Below are 20,457 nucleotides of genomic sequence, written 5' to 3'. Positions count from 1 at the left end.
CTAGGAAGGGGAAGTATATATGGATCATCTTCTCTAAGCCATCAAAACTGTGTGCCAGTACATTTTACAGTTTTCACAAGAGTGTATCATCATCAACACCAACAAGAACTACTTACATTCATAGCAAGCCTTGAAGGTAATAAAGTGTCTCAAGGCACATCACAGGAATGCTGTTCAACAAAATTTGATAGTGAGGATTTAAGGAGAATCCTATGATGAAAGATGTTTTCAAGGAGTGAGGGCCTTTTCTGGGTCCCAACCCCACATTCTGCAATGTACACGCTGGCATGATCTTCCATGAGTCGGCTCCCCAGTTGGGCACCTCCACTCCTGCCGTACAATTAAGGACAGCGGACAGGTTCCTGAGGTTGCAGCAAGTTATGAAAGTCAACTTACCTTAACATTGAGAGCAGAAGTCGGGAACGTCAACTCCCACAATAACTTGGAGCAACAGTGCGCAGACCGGAAGCGGGCTGCATGTGTGCAGTTTGCAATTTTTTACATTCTTTGGGCCCAGAGCGCCTGTGCACGAAGGAAAACAGCACAAGAACCCAGGTCAGGTGACCAGGAGCAGAGCCCCATGGAGGACTGGTGTTCCAGGCAGGGCACAGGGAGAGGGGAAAGGGTGAGGTCCCAAACAGGAGAGGGGCTAGGGAGATGGTCCCAAAAGAAGAGTACCAGAGAGAGGACAAGGGCAGGAAAAGTTCCCAGTTCAGTTAAAAAAATAGAAGCAGAGAAACAGACTCCAAACAGGAAAAGGTCTGCAGGGAGCAGACTTTAAGTGAAGAACGCAGCCAACGGTCGGTGACTCCGGGCTGTTGAGGTAAAGGTACCCCTTTGGAGCAGTAATATTCTGCTCAGTGTGGCCGATGAGTTGAAGTTGTGCTTATGAGTTGGTGCTTGGATGCATACTCGGGAATCCAGGGGAACAGAATCTCAGGAGAAAAGATTGAAACGCTGTGAGGTGGATCATTGTTAATGCCGTCCGAGTTGGAATGACTTTTAGAGAGAATTCCCAGATTAGATCTTCAAAGATGAAGAGTGGAATCCCTTGTGAGGGAGACAGAGTTTCCATTAAATTGGTTCACTCAATGGGCTGAATTTTCTGGTTGGCGGGTGTGGGGGGGGCGGGGTGGGGGGGGGCAGAACGGGAGTGGGCGGGCGGTGGCGTGAGTGCACTGTCCACCAGGTCCAATGGCGACCCGGCGGCCTGTTTACATGAAGCACTGGCGGCCTTTGCAAGGCTGCTCACAATGGCAAGTGGACGGGCTCACCATAGGGCTTCAGGTGAGCAGGCCAGTCCGGAGGGTAGGACAGTGGCACAGACCAGGCCAGAGAGGAGGGTGGGGGGGGCCAGTGTGCACCTCGTTTTTTAGATGATTGCCTTGCTGCCCTCGAGGAGGTGGCAGCATGGCAGGAGGTCCTCGTATCCCAGGACGGGAGGAGGAGACCCCCCCCCACATGATGAAACGTGCCTGGAAGGAGGTGGCAGAGGTGGTGAGCTCCTGCGACATGGTGCGGCGCACCTGGATCCAGTGTCGCAAGCGCTTCAATGACTTGCTGCGCTCTGGCAGGGTGAGTACCATGATGGCATTGGGCATTTAACCCAGCAGGTCGGCTTACCCCCCCCCCCCACCTCCCCCCCCACCCCAGCACAGTCTGTGTGTAGTGACCACATTGAATCATTGATGACATTTTTCCTTTGCTGGGCGGGCCAGCAGATAGTGCCCATGCTGAGGTCAGCCTGAGAGGGCGATAAGGAGATAATTTTTGCCCATGCAGCATGTGTTACACTGAGTCCCACATGACTGGTTTGGGGGCAACAAGGAGGAGCTGCCCCTAGGCACAGTGCTGGAACTCCAAGACATGTCTAAGTCAGGGTGATGACATGCTGGGAGGGGAGCTTCAAGGTGGCGTGTCAATGAACCATCTGCCGTGCTCTGTGCACCACATGCTTACGCCTCCTTGCTATGGAAGGATATACCGTGTGGTGCCTAATGTGATGTCAGCAGCATGTGTCCAATGGGAGGGTGGTGGGGTGGGGAGCAGGCCTAGCATCTTTGTGTGAGTGTTCGGCAGCAGCGGGGTGAGGGCGACTGGAGTCCTGATATGTCCCACTCTGGTTGGGGTGGGCCATGCGCGAAGAGAGTCCATGTGCAAATTTCACTCATCAATGCTCGTCTCTAATTTTCAGGAGAATGCTCATAACGTGGCAGAGCGTGGGAGGACTGGCGGCGGCCAGGCGCAGATCGCCATTCTAAGCCGTTTCGAGCAGGAGGCCCTGGATCTGGAGACGCGCCATGCACCCAGGTCAACCGGTGTCGGTGAGGCTGGGATGCCCCAGCCAGGTATTTATGCCCAACAGTGAGGTCAGCTTTGTTCTCCTAACAGGCATAGCACTGCTGAATGATTTAATTTTGCAACATGGCATGACCATTGGTTATGGAAGGATGAGTGCATAATGATCCAGGGGACAGGGATGCACATTGACATTGTCTCCACGTTAACTGATCCAGTGTCCTTGTTCTTCCTCTCAGCATCATTGGAGCAGGGCCGGGAGGAGGAGTAGCAGGGGCCCCCTCTCACACCTGAAAGGCCTGAAGTCTCACCAGCATCAGACCATTTCTGCGAGGCAGGCACCAGCGCAGATACTAGCACCTCAGTGGGAATTCAAACATCAGCTAGTGTCCCGGGGCACAGCGGTGAGGGCACTTCACAGTCGCTGGAGAAGCTGGCAAAGACAGAGAGTGCCCATGGCGCCAGCAATCGGAGGACTGCAGGGGACCAGGCACGTGCTCAGTCAGTGCCTGATGATGTGCCTCTGGAGTCATCCATGATGCAGCAGGTGCAGGAAATGCGACTGGGTGTGCGAGAGCACCTGGGGGAGATCCATGAGGCTACGCTTAGCTTGGTCTCTGTGGTGGCGGAGTCTACGCGGACGATCGCCAAAGCAATCAGCCACATGTCCGAGCACCATGCGTCCTCCATGGAGAGAGTGGCGACTCTCGTGGAGAGGCTCCTCTAGGAGATTCATCAGGGCTTCCTGGGGATGCACTCTGACCAGCAAGCCCTCACAACGGCGTTGACCTCAGCTGATCAGTGCCAGTGTGGGAGCTGGTCTGGGCATCAACTTTCCCAGCTCGGTGCCCATCCATCCATGGTGAGCAGGGAGATCTGAAGTGACCTTACATTGGCATAGCAGCTGCCTGTTGTCTCTGCGGGCTCCTCTCAGGGCACTCCAGATGAGGGTGGCAACTCCTCCATCCCTCTCCCAGTGACCGTATCATTCGGTGAGGCTGCGACGACTGAGGAGATGCCAGCTGTAGAACTGGCAGCCCCCTCCCAGGCAGGGCCAGCACTGGCTCCACAGGCCAGAGGACAACCACCAAGGTCATCGAGGCCAACAGGACAGCAGAATAAGCAGGCTGTCTCAGATGCCACTCTGAGCGATGGGCCAGCACCAAGACGTAGCACCTGGAAACAAAACCATAAGGCACCTTAGGCACACCACGGGTTTTTCACTGGTGCTTTTGTGTTGGCCCGAGGTGAGGTTCTTATGATTTGTTTTGATTTGTAACGTGCTGTCTTTTTTTTTTGGAATAAGTTGCTTTGCTTGACACATTAAATGTCACCACTGCTGAGTATGGTTTCTAAAACTGTAATGAGTGCTTTGTTGGACATTCAGCTTTATTAACAAGGCCATTAGTTACTATTCCTAACCTGGAAGATTTTGCATTTAGGTGTCGAGTATCGAGCTAACAGCCCAGGCTTGTCCTGGTGGACCATCTGTGGTGGGCTAGCTGAAGGTTTGTTGGATTAAAGCCTTCCTGGTGTCATTGTCTCCCTGGAATATGCCGGGTCAGCGTCTACCCCCTCAGCATCTCCCTGTGCATGCTCATCCTCGGAATCACTACTGGAGTCATCGTGTGCAGCCGCTGCCACAGCATCTACATCTTCTTTGTCCACAACCTCCCCCCTTTCCAGCGCAAGATTGTGCAGAGTGCAGCATGCAACCACTATCACTGAGACACGATCTGGGGGCTACTGGAGTGCGCCCCCAGAGCAGTCCAGGCATCGGAAGCGCGTCTTGAGAAGACCGATGGCTCTCTCCACCACAGCACTTTTGGAGGCATGGCTCCTATTGTACCGCTGCTCAGCTTCTGTTCTTGGATGGTGGAGAGGTGTCATGAGCCACCTTCACAGGGGATAGCCCTTGTCACCCACCAACCAATCATCCAGCCAAGCCAGAGCACTGAAGAGCTCCGGCACCTGGGAGTGTCTGAGGATGTAGGCATCGTGGGAGTTTCCTGGGTATCTTTCACAGATTTGCAGAATCTGCATCCTGTGATCACACACTATCTGCACGTTCATGGAGTGGAAGCCCTTCCTGTTGACGAAGGCACCAGGCTCACCTGCTGGCGCCTTGATGGCCACATGTGTACAGTCTATTGCACCCTGGACACGGGGGAAGCCAGCAATGGCCGCAAAGCCTCTGTCTCGCTGTGTCTAGCTTGCCTGGTCGCAGCGGAAGCAGATGAAGGTCAATGCCCCTCTGAACAGACCGTCTGTAACTTGCAGCTGATTGGGAGACACCGCAAAGATCACCCACCAAGCCCTGGAAGGAGCCAGTGGCATAGAAGTTGAGGGCAGCTGTGACCTTTAGAGCCACTGGCATGGGTGTCCGCCCACACAGTTCATGGAGATCTCAGGTCCAATTACCTGTCAGATATAGCTGACTGTCTCCCTTGAGAGATGGAGCCTCCTTCGGCACTGCACCTCAGTCATATTGAGGTAGCTGCTTCGCCGCCTGGATACCCCGGCAGCAGTATAATGGCGTCTTCTGCAGCCCCTTCCGCCATAGACTACCTCTTGGCCCTGCACCCCTTGTGTCTGTGCCTGTCCTCCCAAAGGTGGCTCCCCTGGAGGCTGAATGTGCACTCCTGACCTCCTCCTCCTTCTAGTCCTCCCTTCCTCCTCAGAGCAGCTGCCTCCAGTGGACAGTTCAGCTCCCATTCCCAGGCTACGGGAAGGCTTCCTGAAACCTGCAGGTCCAGAAAAGATTCCTCACTGCAGAGTGCTGACCTGAAGGTTAAGAGTCCAGAAAAAGCAGCTGCTATGCGTTTTGAAGTGCTGCAGATCACACAGGCAAGCTTCAAAAACTTTTAAAAATAAATACTTGACCATGCACACTCACGACCCCAGTGAGCCCTCTCATCCCGCCCGTGGATGAGGTTAACAGAAATATGTCCTACCTGCCTACCCATTGCGCCCATGCTCCGACCCGAAGTTTGCAAAGGGTGCCGAAAAATTAGCGTCGATTGGTGAGTCAAGGGCCTTAAGTGGCCCGTTAATTAATGGCGGGCGCATGTCAGACATCATCGCATGTCCATCCAGCGAAATATCGCAATGGTGCGTGGTGATGTCAGGACGCTTGCCCAACGTCATTTTACACGCGGATGTGTGGGGCCCGCCCCCGCATGCCAACGGAAAAATTCTGCCCAGTGTTACAGACATCTGGATGGGGTTGCAAAATCATGGATTCTATCTTGTTTGCATCTACCATTTATTGTGACGTGTGGTGTGTTCGGCCACAGTTTGCTTGTTAATTCACATGTATCTCATAATAACCCTGAAAGTTAGAGTATAAGATACATATTGTAAATTGTTTTATCTTTCTGACCTTGTATAGTAAAGTTTATTTTTATTTGTTCAAAACCCTTGGAATCTTGTGGTTTTATTCACTGAGCAAGTGTCTTGAATCTCAAATTTTGTCTACTTTAAGCAGAATGTTAATGGTCCCTAATCAGATCTTCCCAACAACTTGGGGATCTGGCGAACGGTCATAACAAGGTCCAATCAGAGGGCCTAGATCTTTGGAAGGCTGACAGCCCCACCAGAAGGAGGTGCAACTTGGAAAGACTTCTATAACCTCTATCGCCTCGAAGGACAAGGCAGTATGGAAATGTCACCACCTCCATGTTCTCCTCCAAGTCACAGACCAGCATGACTTGGAATAATATCACTGTTTCTTCATCATTGCCAGTCAAAATCCTGGAACTCCTTCCCATAGCAGCACAGTGGAGCATCTTCGCCACCTGGACCACAGTGGTTCAAGAAGTTGGCTCAACATCACCTTCTCAATCACAATTAGAGATGTGCAGTAAACGTTGGCCCTGCCAATAACGTCACATCCCATGAATTAATAAAGAAAAAGTTAAAAAATGGAAAGGAAAATAAGGATGGTTGTATAAATGGTGGCTGATCCACAGGCAAAGTGAAAATTACCCTACTAAATGAGTAGGATGTCAGGTGTGCTGTTCGTAATATTACAAACAATTTTCTTTGTTTACGGAAATCTCAGGGTTTTTAGCAGATATCTTAGGATCAAGCTATTTAAAAGATAATATAAGTGTGAAGCAATAATGTCAAAATAGTTAGGAAATTGATCACATAATTGTTTACTTTGGATTTGGTTCAGTAAATGCAATAATATGCCAAATGGCTGCTTGAGAGAACCATTTTGTTACAAACTGCCTGACAAGTGCATAGTATCTACTGAGTTAAAAACATCAATCATGCTCTTCTAACTAACATTATTTCCTCTTTTAGTATGGTCAAATGGCAGCGTATAGATAATATGCAAAATTAAAAAGTGTACAAACAAGATTTTTAAATGTTTTCTAGAGGAGAAATTTGCTAGTGGGGTCGCTAAAGGGGAATTGACGAAAGTCTGCAGCAAGTTTTAGCAAGTACCCATCTCACCCATTTTTCCTTCTGTTGTTTTCATCCCAAATCGCAATGGAAAGGGCAAATGTAACATTCTCTGAAGACCACGTCTTGCTACTCTGTGACCAACTGCTAGGAATCAGACAAAAACAGACCAAATTGATTCAGCCTGGATTTCTCCCTCTCCCCATTACTTCTCTTTATGAGGCTTCCTCAGATGATCTAGCTGCGATCAATAAATTGTTCCATGTGGTAATTTCAAGAATGTATCTGTTTTTACCACTCTATGGGCAGGGTTTTCTGCACCCGCCTGCTGCTGCGATTTTCCGGTCCCACCGCAATTCAATGGACTTCTGGTTGGGGCACCGTCTCGCCCGCGACGGGGTTAGAAAATCCCAGCCTATGACTCAGTACATTATTGCAGCACTTATTTTCTACAGGTGATCATGTGATCATACAATCATACAAACACGGAGCAGCAGTAGGCCATTCAGCCCCTCGAGCCTGCCCTGCCATTTAATAAGATCATGGCTGATCTGATAGTAACCTGGACTCTGCATCCCACCTACCCCCTGATAACCTATTACCCCCTCACTTACCAAGAACCTCTGCCCTAAAAATATTCAAAGACTCTGCTTCCACCACCTTTTCAGAAAGAGAGTTCCAAAGGCTCACGACCCTCTGAGTGAAAAACTTTCTCCTTGTCTCTGTTTTAAATGAACGACCCCTTATTTTTAAACTGTGACCCCTAGTTCTAGATTCTCTCACAAGAGGAAACATCCTCTCCCCATCCACCCTGTCAAGACCCCTCAGGATCTTATACATTTCAATCAAGCTACCTCTTACTCTTCTAAACTTCCAATTATGTTATAAGAATACAAGAAATAGGAGCAGGAGTAGGCCATGTGACCTGTTGCGCCTGCTCCACAATTCAATTCAATCATGGCTGATCCTGGGCTTCAACTCCATTTTCCTGCCCACTCTCCATATCCCTTAGTTCGCTGAGACAAAAATTCTGTCTATCCCAGCCTTAAATGTATTCAATGATGGAACATCCGCAACCTTCGCGTGGAGAATTCCAAAGATTGGATGCGGGCATCGCTGGCTAGCCCAGCATTTATTGCTCATCTCTAGTTGCCCTTGAGAAGGTGGTGGTGAGCTGCCTTCTTGAACCGCTGCCGTCCATGTGGTGTAGGTACACCCATAGTGCTGTTAGCAAGGGAGTTCCAAGGTTTTGATAGTGAAGGAACAGCGACATATTTCCAAGTCAGGATGATGAGGGGAACTTGCCTCTGACCTGCTCTTGTAGCCACAGTATTTATATGGCTAGTCCAGTTCAGTTTCTGGTCATTGGTAACCCCCAGGATGTTGATAGTGGGGGATTCAGTGATGGTAATGCCATTGAATATCAAGGGGTGATGGTTGGATTCTCTCTTGTCGGAGATGGTCATTACCTGACACTTGTGTGGCTCGAATGTTACTTGCCATTGTCAGCCCAAGCCTGGATATCGTCCAGGTCTTGCTGCATTTGGACATGGACTGCTTCAGTATCCGAGGCATCGCTAATGGTGCTGAACTTTGTGCAAGCATCAGTGAACATCCCCACTTCTGACCTTATAATGGAAGGAAGGTCATTGATGAAGCAGCTGAAGATGGTTGGGCCTAGGACATTACCCTGAGGAATTCCTGCAGTGATGTCCTGGAACTGAGATGACTGACCTCCAGCAACAACAATCATCTTCCTTTGTGCTAGGTATGACCCCACAACCCTTTGATTGAAGTAATTTCTCCCCATCTTAGCCCAAAATGATTGGGTCCTTATTGTGAGACTGTGCAACCATGTTTTAGATTCCCCAACCAGCGGAAACAATCTCTCAGCATCTACCCTATCAAATCCCTTCAGAATCTTGTAGGTTTCAATGAGATCACCTCTCATTTTTCTGAGCCCCAGAGGATATAAACCCAATCTACTCAGCCTCTCATCATAGAACAACCCACTTATCCCAGGGACCAATTTAGTGAACCTTTACTGTACCGCCTCCAATGTGAGTATATCCTTTCTTAAATGTGGAGACCAAAACGGCATTCCCGATGTGGTCTCACTAAAACCCTGTACAATTGCAGCAACAGTTCTTTATTCTTCCACTCCAATCCCCTTGCACTATAGGCCAACATGCCATTTGCCTCCCTAATTGCTTGCTGCACCTGTTTGTTAACTTTCTGCATTCATTGTGCCACCACATCCAAGTCTCTTTGAACATCAACACTTACAAGTTTCACACCTTCTAAAAAATATTTTGCTTTTCTATTCTTACGACCAAAGTGAGTAACTTCACACTTCCCTATATTATACTCCGTCTGCCATCTTGTTGCCCACTCACCTAACTTGTCTATATCTATTTGCAGCCTCCCTTTCTCCTCCACACTGCTTACCTTCCCACCTAAACAAAAATACCTGGAAAAACTCAGCAGGTCTGGCAGCGTCTGCGGAGAGGAGCACAGTTAACGTTTCAACGTTTCAGAACTGTTGAAGGGTCATTCGGACTTGAAACGTTAACTGTGCTCCTCTCCACAGACGCTGCCAGACCTGCTGAGTTCTTCCAGGTTTTTTTGTTTTTGTTTTGGATTTCCAGTATCCACAGTTTTTTGCTTTTACCTTCCCACCTAGCTTGGTATCATCAGCAAACTTGGATATATTACTCTCTGCCTCTTCATCTAAGTCATTAATATAAATTGTGAATAGCTGATACCCCAGCACTGACCCTTTTGGCACTCCACTATTCACTGCCTGCCAACTTGAAAAAGCTCACTTTCTGCTTTCTATCCCTTAACCAATCCTCTAGCCATGCTAAAATATTACCCTTAACCCCATGAGCCCTTATCTTGCCTATTAACCTTTTTTGTGGCACCTTATTAAATACCTTTTGACATTTAATACATCTGCCGGTGTCCCTTTATCTACCCTACTAGTTGTATCCTCAGAAAACTCCAATAGATTTGTCAAACAGAATTTTCCTTCAGTAAAACCATGTTAATTTGTTCCAATTTGCTTTTCTAAGTGCATTGTTAAGACTTACTTAACAATAGATCCCAGCATTTTCCCAACAATTGATGTCAGGCTAACTGGCCTATGCCTCACTGTTTTTTCTCTCCCTCCTTTCTTGAAAAGTGGTGTAACATTTCCAAACTTCCAATCTAATGGGACCATTCCAAATCTAAGGAATTTTGGAAAATCAGAGCCACAACATCCACTATCTCTAAAGCTCACACTTTTAGAACCCCAGGGTGTAGGCCATCAAGTCCCAGGGATTTGACGGATTGTAGTCCCTTAAGTTTCACCAAAACTTTTTCTCTGCTGATATTAATCTCCTTAATTTCCTCACTCTTTTTAGCACCTAGGTTATTGTCTATTTCTGGTATGAGACTTATGTCTTCTACTATGAAGACAGACACAAAATGTTTTTTTCAATGCCTCTGCCATTTCCTTATTCCCCATGATAATTTCTCCTGTTTCTGCTTCTCAGGGGCCAGCGTTTACTTTAGCTATTCTCTTCCTCTTTATATTCTTATTAAAGCTCTTGCAATCTATTTTTATATTTCTGGCTAGTGTGCGCTCATATTCTATATTTTTCCCTTTTTATCAACTTTTTGGTGGCCCTTTTCTGGTTTCTAAAACACTCCCAATCCTCAGACTTGCTATTTTTTTTTGCAACATTGTAAGCCTCTTCTTTTCATCTAACAATGTTCTTAATTTTCTGCGTGAGACACGGATGGATCTTTCTCGCTGAGTTTTTGTTCCTCCATGGAATGTATTGTTGTTGAACATTTTGAATAGTTTATTTAAATGTTTCCCACTGTTCATTTATCTCCATACCTTTTAGTCTATTTACCTGATTAACATTAACCAGTTCTCCCCTCACACCTATGTAATTGGTTTTGTTTAAGTTTTAGATTATTGTTTGCGATTGGAGTCTGTCACTTTCAAACTTAACATGGAATTCAATGGTATTATGATCACTGTTTCCCAGTGGATCTTTCACCATAACATTGATAATTAACCGTGCTTCATTACACAACACTAGATCGAATATAGCTTTATCCCTAGTCAGTTCCACAATGTATTGCTCCAAGAAACTCTCATGAAATGTCATGAAAATATTCTACAAACTCATCTTCTAGACCATTCTTGCAATTTTATTGTCCAAATCTATTTGAAGATTAAAGTCGCTCATAATTATTATGTTTTCTTTGTTATTAGCTCCAAAAATGTATTGTTTAATGCTGTCCAACAGTATAACTACTGTTAGTAGGCCTATAAACTACTCCCAACAGAGATTTTCCAACTCTTGCTGTTCCTAATTTCCACCCACACTGATTCTACTTCATGATCTTCTGAGGCCAGATCTTTTCTCACCAATGTCCTTATGTCATTTTTTAAGATCAGGGCTGCTTCTTCTCCTCTGCCATTCTGTCTGTCCTTCTGAAATACTGTGTGCCCTGGAATATTTATTTCCCATCCTTGATCATCTTGTAACTATGTCTCAGTAATGATGATGAAATTGAAATCATTTACCTCTATATGTGCCGTTAGTTCATCTGTCTTATTGTAGATGCTTTATGCATTCAGATAAAGAACCTTTAATTTCTATTTTTTTACTTTTATTCCCTGCAACGTCCTTATTTACCGATGCACAAACAGGCCTTTCCTGTCCCACTCTGCTTGTCTTTACCCACATTGCTATGTTGCTCTGATAGCTCAACTTTTCTCTTTGGATTCCAGATCTCCCTGCACCCAAACCCTCCCCTCCCACCACTACACACACGTTCTGTTATTTTGAAGCCCTGTCCAGAGCCCTAGTTATAGGGTTGCCCAAGGCACTGGTCCAAGCCCAGTTCAAATCCCAACGGAATAGCTCACTCTTTCCTGAGTATTGATGCCAGTGCCTCATAAATTCAAAACCCCTTTTTCCCACACCACTCTTTGAGCTATGCGTTTAATTCTGTAATCTGCTTGACGCTAGTGCGTGGCTCAAGTAACAATCCAGAGATGATTACCTTTGATGTTCTGCATTTTAATTTGGTCCCTAACTCCTCAAATTCCCTTAGCAGAACATAATTCCTTGTTCTACCTATGTCATTGGTTCCTGTGTGAACCACAACAATTGGGTCCTCCTCCTCCCACTTCCACTCCAGGTTTCTCTCCAGCTGCGAGAAGATGTCCTTAATTTTAATTAGTTAATTTCAAACAAAGAACACAAAATCCCTTTTATCTCAGTTATCTCAGTCATGCTAAAGAAAGACGTTTCATTATTTCAATGATATAAGCACAAAAACATAAAGAAAGACCATTGAACCATTCAACTTGCTCTAGCATTCAAACCTGACCCTCTAGCAAATGTTCTACTACACAAACAAATTTCCCCCCCACAGTCTTTAGCCATAACACATTTTATAAAGGAGGATCTCGACAGTTTTGTTTATACTAATTTAACAAAACTACAGGTATACATTTTACCTTTTCAGGAACTAAGCTTTTTCCATCCCAAGCCCAACTCCTCTTTGTGAAGTAGTTCACTGTGGCAAATTCAATAAGTGCAGAAAACACGAAAGCGTAACAAACGGCAATGAACCAATCCATAGCGGTTGCATATGCAACTTTGGGGAGTGAGTTCCTGGCGCTGATACTTAGAGTTGTCATTGTCAATACAGTTGTGACCCCTGAATAAGACAAAATAAGAAACATTTAACTGGAATAATTTAATGTAATATGTGTAAATTTGCTTCATGTAACACTCAGTGAAAAAAACCCCCTAATCTATGAATAATGTGATACAATAGCACTGCGGATTGACTCTTGTAATATAGCAACAGGCTCATATTTTTGATGATTTAGCACTCAATGTTGCTGCCAATTTTTGTATAAATGATCATTACTTTTGTAACATGTTTAGGAATGTATTTTCAAGCAGTCATAAGTCTAGTGATATATAGATAAGTTGAATAACACTTCATTATATGCTACGAATTTATATTGTACCATGAGAGTTAAATCCTTCTCAGTGATAATTTTAGCACAAAATTGACATGCCTCTCCCAATATGTTTCATCAACATGAGAAATTTCACTATTTATTTCCAATACATGCAGCAATATAGCACTATTTTAGAAACATCTTGATATTAAATTTATGTGTATATTAGAAAATGGTCACTGCAATGATGCAGAGGTTATCCAACTAAATTTGTATCGAAGTATATTATCTCTTGAGGACCCCAGATGAACAACAGGATATTTATTTTTAGCAAGGACCCATCTCACCCATTTTTCCTTCTGTTGTTTTCATCCCAATTCACAATGGAAAGGGCAAACATAACATTCTCTGAAGGCCATGCCATGCTGCTCTGTAACCAACTGCTAGGAATCAGACAAAAACAGACCAAATTCATTCAGCCTGGATTTTTCCCTCTCTCCATCACTCCTGTTTACCAGGCTTCCGCAGGTGATCTAGCTAGGATCAATAAACTGTTATATATGCTAATTTCAAGAATATATCTGTTTTTACCACTCAAAGTTTCAGTGCATTATTGCAGCACTCATTTTCAACATTGTCTTCCAATTGTGTTCATTCTAATTTTAAACAGAGAACACAAAATCCCTTTTAATCTCAGTCATGCTAAAGTAAGAAGATTCATTATTTGTGACATAAGCACAAAAATATGAGGAAAAGCCATCGAACTATTCAACATGCTTCAGCATTCAAGCTTTATTCCTATGCCTAACCTGACCCTTCAGCATATTTTTCTCATTCTAAATCTGTATAATTCTACTTTCAGCTAAAATAGGAATTGCTCCAATTCCCAATTGAATGCTTCAGCTGATACCATGGGCTGAATTTTGTGTGCTCCCAGTGGGAGTGTTTCCCGTGGGGGTGGGGTTGGGGGTGGGGGGCCCATCCTACCCCCGAGCTCACCCCCATAACACGGGGAGCGGGAGGGCGCTGAAATTGGCAGCCCGCCCACCATATTAAGGGTCAATTAGGCTTGTTAATATGAAACAAAAACAAAAAAATGCTGGAAAAACTCAGCAGATCTGACAGCATCTGTGGAGCGAAAGACAGAGTTAACATTTCAAGTCCGTATGACCCTTCTTCAGAGCTTGTTAATATGTTTGGCGTGGGCAATAGGGCAGGAGCAGGAAGCCCAATTTTTAACCTCAAATGGTTAAAGGGTGAGAAAGAGAGGTGGGGTCGCTCTTCAGGGGTTGCCCTTTACTCATCGTAGGGTGGCCTCCCTTAGACTGAACCCCTCCTTCCTTCCTACCTGCTCCCTCTCTTAAACACACCCTCTCCCCCACCACTGCCCCTCTCTTTAATGTTCCCAAACCCACCTGGCCCAAGACCTCGAACTTATCTCCATCCAGGATACTAGGCCTTGGGAGTCATTTCTTCAGCGGCAATCCCAGGAGCTGCCACTGACACTCTCCTCGTGCTGCTGGGACTGATGGAGCTGCCAGCCAATCTGATTGGCTGGCAGCTCCAGAAGGTGAGACTTCTGCTCCAATGAGGGGCAGAAGACCCACTCGGCCCTTGTTAATGAGCCCCACAGTGCTTTATTGCTGCGGGGCTGCTCAGCATGCTGTCGATTGGCTTCACGCAGATGTGATTCAATCCCATATTTACTCCACTAAACTGTAATGAAGAAATTTCTTTAATTTAAATTCACAATTCTTTAGTTTAGAATACTATTGATGCTCTAACTATAAGCCTACAAAGTTCTCTCAATTCCTCAACTGTTCTTTTAGCTTGGAAAATTGTTCATGACACTCAATTTGTAAGAAAGCTGACAGAGGGAAACCAGGGAATTACAGACCAATTAGCCTAACATCTATTGTTTGGAAATTATTAGAATAGGTAATTAAAGGCAAGGTGACTGAACACCTCGATAACTTTTGTTTGATCAGAGAGAACCAACATGAATTTGTAAAAGGTAGGTCGTACCTGATGAAGCTGATTGAATTCTTGAAGAGCTGACTAAAGTACTGGACAGGGAAATGACTATGGAGGTTATTTCCAGAAGAGAAGTTCATAGAGTTGAAGGCAAATTATTGTTCTAGTTAGAAAATTGACTGAGCAACAGGAGAGTGGAGATAATGGGCAGGTACTCTAATAGGGAGAATGTAACTAGTGGTGTCCCACAATGCTCTGTGTTGGTACCTCAACTATTGACCATTGTTGTAGGGTGGCCGAGTTGTACTATTAATGATCTTCTTGGGTGGAAACATGTACTCAGCAGCAACTACACGTGTGCTTTCAACTCTAACTCTATCTATACACTGACTGCTGAGGTAGCCCCTGCTACTCTCCTTTTGGTTACTACAGATCATGTGATCTTGCCTAACAAGTATTATTCTTAAAGGTACATTACACACTAAATAAAACCATAATTACTACAACCATATTTATTAGTAATTTAGATGGTGGAATAGAATTTCAATGTAGGCAAACAAGAGGTCTTCCACTTTGGATCTAAAAAAGGATCGAACAGGGTACTTTCTAAATGACAAAAAACTAGAAATAGAGGAGGTATCCAAAGAGACTTGGGGGTTCAGGTACATAAATCAGTAAAATGTCACAAACAGGAACAGAAAATAATCAAAAAGGCTAATGGAGTGTTGGTCTTTATATCTAGAGAACTAGAATACAAAGAAGTAGAAGTCATGCTTCAGCTTTACAAAATTCTGGTTAGACCACACCTAGAGTACTGTTGGGGAGATGGTGATGTAGTGGTAATATCACTGGACTTGCAACCCAGAGGTCCAGACTGGGCACATGGGTTCAAATCCCACCATTGCAGCTGGCGAAATTTCAATTCAATTAAAAATGAATATAAAGCTAATGTGAACATGACAATTATCACTGATTGTTGCAAAAACCCATCTGATTCGCTAATGTCCTTTAGGGAAGAACATCTGTCATCCTTACTCCATCTGGCCTACATGTGACTCCAGACCCACAGCAATGTGGTTGACTCTTAACTGCCCTCTGAAATGGCCTGGCAAGCCACTCAGTTCAAGGACAATTAGGGATAGGCAACAAATGCTGGCTTGGCCAGTGATACCCATATTCTGTTAAAGAATAAAGGAAAGAAAGGGTTCTGGGCCTTGGAGAGAATGCAGTGTGGATTTTCCAGAATGATGCCTGGACACCAAAGAGTAAATTACAAGAACAGATAACACAATCTAGGGTTGTATTCCCTGGGATTTAGAAGTTTAAGGGGTGATTTGATTGAAATTCTCGATTTATGGAGGGTACCATATAGGATAGGTAGAGAGAAACTATTTCCTCTGATTGGGAAACCTAGAGGGTATAGTCTGAAAATTAGAGCCAGAGATTTCAGAAGTGAAATTATGAAACACTCCTATACCCAAAGGATGGTAGAAATTTGGAACTCTCTTCTGCAAATGGCAATTGATGCTCGATCAATTGTTAATATTAAATTTGTGATTGATACATGTTTGTTTACATAAGGTATTAAACGATATGGGGCAAGGATAGATATATTGAGTTAGGTTGGAATCAGCTATGATCTCATAGAATGGTCAAACAGGCTCGAGGGAGTAACCGATGTATTCCTGTTCCTATGTACCTATGTTCCTTCATAATTAGTTCTGCGTAAAATACCAAATTCTGTATATTATTGGCACAAAATGCTGTACAGATAATAGTTTCCAATAATATTGTCACACTTGAAAATCCACTCCATAATCAAGATACTGTTTTACATTTGAAAGGATTAGAATAATCCAGTTTTCAAAATGCGGTACTTTATAAATGGTTTCACTTAACCTTACTTGATGATATATTTCTCAGCATCTCTAGGTCAACAGTCCATTTAGCTTACTTGGACATGAAGTGCAACAATATGTAAAACCTCTTGCAGTATTTTGTTTTAAAACTTAGCTCATCAATATGTAAAAGTTGAATGAGATGGTACGGCGGGATTTTCTGCACCCACCCGCCACCGCAATCTTCCAGTCCCGCCGCAAGTCAATGGACTTCTGGCTGGAGCGCTGCCTCACCCGCGATGGGGCTGGGAAGTCCCGGCCGTGGTCTTAAAGTGAAGGCAACCTTTTCAGCGTTCAAGTATTTTATCCATTTATTAGAGATGCAAATTAGACAGTGATGTTGATGCTCATTAAGGCAATAATCATTATTCTAAGGTAGGGCATATTTTTCCAACCTTTATTCATAAGGAGACATTTCCAGTTTTTCATGAATGGTGGGAAGCCTTGTTCACTGGCGGCTCATATTAGGAAATTGTGGGTACACAGTCCTTAATTTTCTGTCCATCCATTTTGATAGGCAGCAAATCACAGGCAGCACCTGCACAATCTTCAAATCTGCACAACCACTAGGCCCAGCTCCTGACAGCGGTGTGAACTCAGGAAATCAACCCTCTAGTGTTGGCACTGGGCAAACCAATGGCAGACCAATCAAGGATTAAGTGCAAATAAAGCTTCCACAATATTGGCTAATAATATGCCTTAACACCAACCTCAGAAAAGCATCTGTACTCTACCAATGTGACATTCCTAATTCTTCTACAACCATTTCTAAATCTCCTTAAATATCGACAGCTAACTTCCAAACATGTTACACCATATTTATGCATTGAGTTGAGGTCACCAAAGCTCAAAGCATTTACAGCAAGTAGGGAAGCTACTGCAATAAATTTGCGCTGGATTTTTGCTAAAGGCTTGGACAAGTACTCAGTTTGAGCATGTCTCAACCTGGTTCTTACTTAATTTAGTCCGTAGCACAAAAATACTAACAACTGATTAATAATTCACACTAAGTGTCACTCTCACTAAGAGAGGCCACAAGAATGTTGACGTGAAACCAATGCTGGCTGTGCGGAGGCAGTTTATTCTGCACCAAAGCTGTGTGGGATTGCTTGAAGCTGACATTGCATGGGAAGTGGCATTTTTCACCATGGACAGCAGAATATTTCAAAAAATGGAGAACTTAACCAAAAAAAAATATTTGAGTAGACTGACATTGGCATAACTTAAGAGAATTCTGTGCAACATTCAAAGTTGTTTGCAGGCAACTTTTCCAAACAACTCACCAAAGACAGTTCTTGCAGGGACAGACTCCCTGTTTAACCAGAATGACACTTGTGAGAGAATAACTGTCATGATGCATGGTAAGTACGTTTGAATTACAAAGTAACCAATTTTTCTCTTCAAATGAAAATGAGCGGTCATGACCACGTATTCACCTGGAAATATAAAATGCAGAATTAGAACCAGATAGCGTATAAACTATCACTCCTCTGCAACTCAGAAGTATCAAGTGTAGGCTATTCCTTCACATAACTGTCAATATAGTAGGCAGAAAATGTGCCATTTAAATAAAATATATTCAAAATAGTAATATAATTATGACTGATAACAATGTAAATTTTCAGTCTTATTTCCATAAATAAAATGTCAATCCAAGGGATCGCCAGTGTAAGAAATATAAATGTGACATTGGTGCTGTAGAAGCTGTTTTCTTGGCCTATCAATTTTACGGTATTTACTCTATATTTAGTCCATTACATACCAAAGTTAGGAATGCATAATGCTACCACCGGATGAAAAAAATATTAAAAGTTCCATTCCGTAGCATTGATATTTATCTTCTGAAAACAGCATAAATATTCCCTGCCACAAACATACACAAAAAATGTTGCACAAAGGAATTAAATATTTTCCAACAAAAATAAAATAAACACTGAATGTAGGAAAGATTTCTGAAATACTGTACTACAAGTTACATTGGGCATAATATATTCCAAATGGTACATCTTAGTGTCAGATCTGGCTCAGTGGTAAAGCTCTCAATTCTGAACCGGAAGGTCGTGAGTTGACTGTCTGCTCTGGATATTTGAGTACAAAATTGTGGCTGACACTTGGCACAGTTTGCTGCCATCTTCCAGATGAGATTTTAACCGAGCGCCTAGCTGCCCTCTCGGGTGAATGCTAAAAATCCCATGGCACTACTTTTAAGAGGTGCAAGGGAGTTCTTGCCATGTTCTGACTAATATTTATCCCTCAATCAACACCATTAAATAGATTGTCTGGCAATTATCACAATGTTGTCTGTGGAGCCTTGCTGAGAGAAAATTGGACAGTGTGATTCCTACCTTCAAAAGTACTTAGTTGGTTGTAAAGCACTTTGGAATGTCCTGATGTCATAACAGACACTATATAGAAGCTAGTTTTTCTTTTCTTTCAAATCTCTTCCTCTAAAAATGTCATAAAACATTTCTGAAAACTGTTTTTTGCTAATTGAAAAGGACATTAAGGCCTGCATGTTCACACAGACAGAAAGGCTCTCTATCTGTGTGAAAATGCTGGCAGAGGCCTGAATCTGAAAACCCCGTCCCTGGACCTGGCCATCAATGTTTTCATAGGGAGGTGGTTGGGGCAGGTTCTAAATGGTTCACAGAGGCAGCTGCCCATACAAATCAGCATCTGACGCCACTCATGTGTGATTTTGGTGATGTAGGTGTCTGAAACCTGAAATGTGCAGATTAGACCAGGTAGGAGCAGCTCTGAACCTTATGGGTTCATTTGGATAGCCATGGTAAGGTACCCCTTTGGATATAGACCCAGGATACCTTTTGGAAAGGTAAGGTACCTTTTGGGAGAGGTAGGACACCCTTTGGGTCGGTCAGGTTGCCCTTTGGGATTGTTAAATGTAGACATGATTGCATGTAAAAAGTACATAAACTCATCAGAATGTCCAAGCTGTCAAAGAACTGTCAAAACTGTCAAAGAACTGTCATAACACATTGGGACTGTCAATGCTCATTGGGACTCTTGAGCTGCCAAGGGATTTAATTCTGCCAGGCTTTGAATTTTTTAAAAAGTGTGGAATTTAAAAAAAAAGCGCTTGACATTTCACTCTGCTAACATTTCACTCTGTCTGTTGACATAAGCCTGAAGATTATTATTGTCGGATTTGTGCTGCATGACTGATTTTACAACCTAACATTATCACAGTGGGATGCCTGTTAAGTGATCAGTTCGATTGATGGTTCCAAGTGGTTATAGATTATAAATGTTGGTTCTCATAAGAGATTAGTTAAAGGAATTTCTATGTATTGAATGACTTTTTTATGAAGGAGAGTTTTTTTTAAATTGTGACATCATCAACAGACACAACATTTTATGTCAGCATGGCTCCTGAGTTTTGCCCATTGTGGATACTAGGTGAGCTGGCATGAAGGGAGTAAGGATAGCATGGGTTGGCATGAGTTGGCACTAAGTTGGCATAGGGCTATAAAAGACTATGGGGATGAGTGGGTGGGCATAGAAGGTATGTGGAACCATGGGGGTGGGTATAGGGGCATAGCGTAGCATGAGTTGGCATGGATGGGGCATGGGGATTGTTTGGGCAGAGAAGGAGTGGAGAGGAGCGAGGGCTGTAGGGCTGTTTTTTGTTTTCATTTGCTAATAAATTCAACAAAATGCCTCAGCACAGAGGCAGGCTTCCAAATTCTAATCCAGCCCGCCCCAGGGATTGAAAATTTGACCTTTTTGGCCTCTTTTCCCCTGGTCGGGTTGGCGGAGCTGGGAAATATCCTGTCTCTGCGCTCCTGACCCAAAAATCCGGACCTAGGAGGTAATGCAACAACAAAATGGGATCACTAATTTCTATCAGAAAGGCACATGTAGACTTTT

The 20,457-nt window shown here is 44.0% G+C and overlaps 1 protein-coding gene across 1 annotated transcript in view; it reads right to left on the bottom strand.

Annotated features, from left to right (window-relative positions):
* LOC144685955 (gamma-aminobutyric acid receptor subunit alpha-1-like) overlaps positions 1 to 20,457 on the bottom strand; it is a 56,238-nt gene that overhangs the window by 6,445 nt on the left and 29,336 nt on the right. Inside the window, exons 8-9 of the mRNA XM_078551018.1 lie at positions 17,853 to 18,005; positions 12,242 to 12,444 (exon numbers count right to left, since the gene is read on the bottom strand). Coding sequence (XP_078407144.1) covers positions 12,242 to 12,444; positions 17,853 to 18,005 — 356 coding nt within the window. The remainder of the gene's footprint in view (positions 1 to 12,241; positions 12,445 to 17,852; positions 18,006 to 20,457) is intronic.

This window comes from Cetorhinus maximus, chromosome 10 (assembly GCF_964194155.1).
Source record: "Cetorhinus maximus chromosome 10, sCetMax3.hap1.1, whole genome shotgun sequence".
Taxonomy (NCBI): Eukaryota; Metazoa; Chordata; class Chondrichthyes; order Lamniformes; family Cetorhinidae; genus Cetorhinus; species Cetorhinus maximus.
The sequence above is the reverse complement of the archived record's forward strand: the minus strand, read 5'-3'. Positions and strand labels throughout refer to the sequence as shown.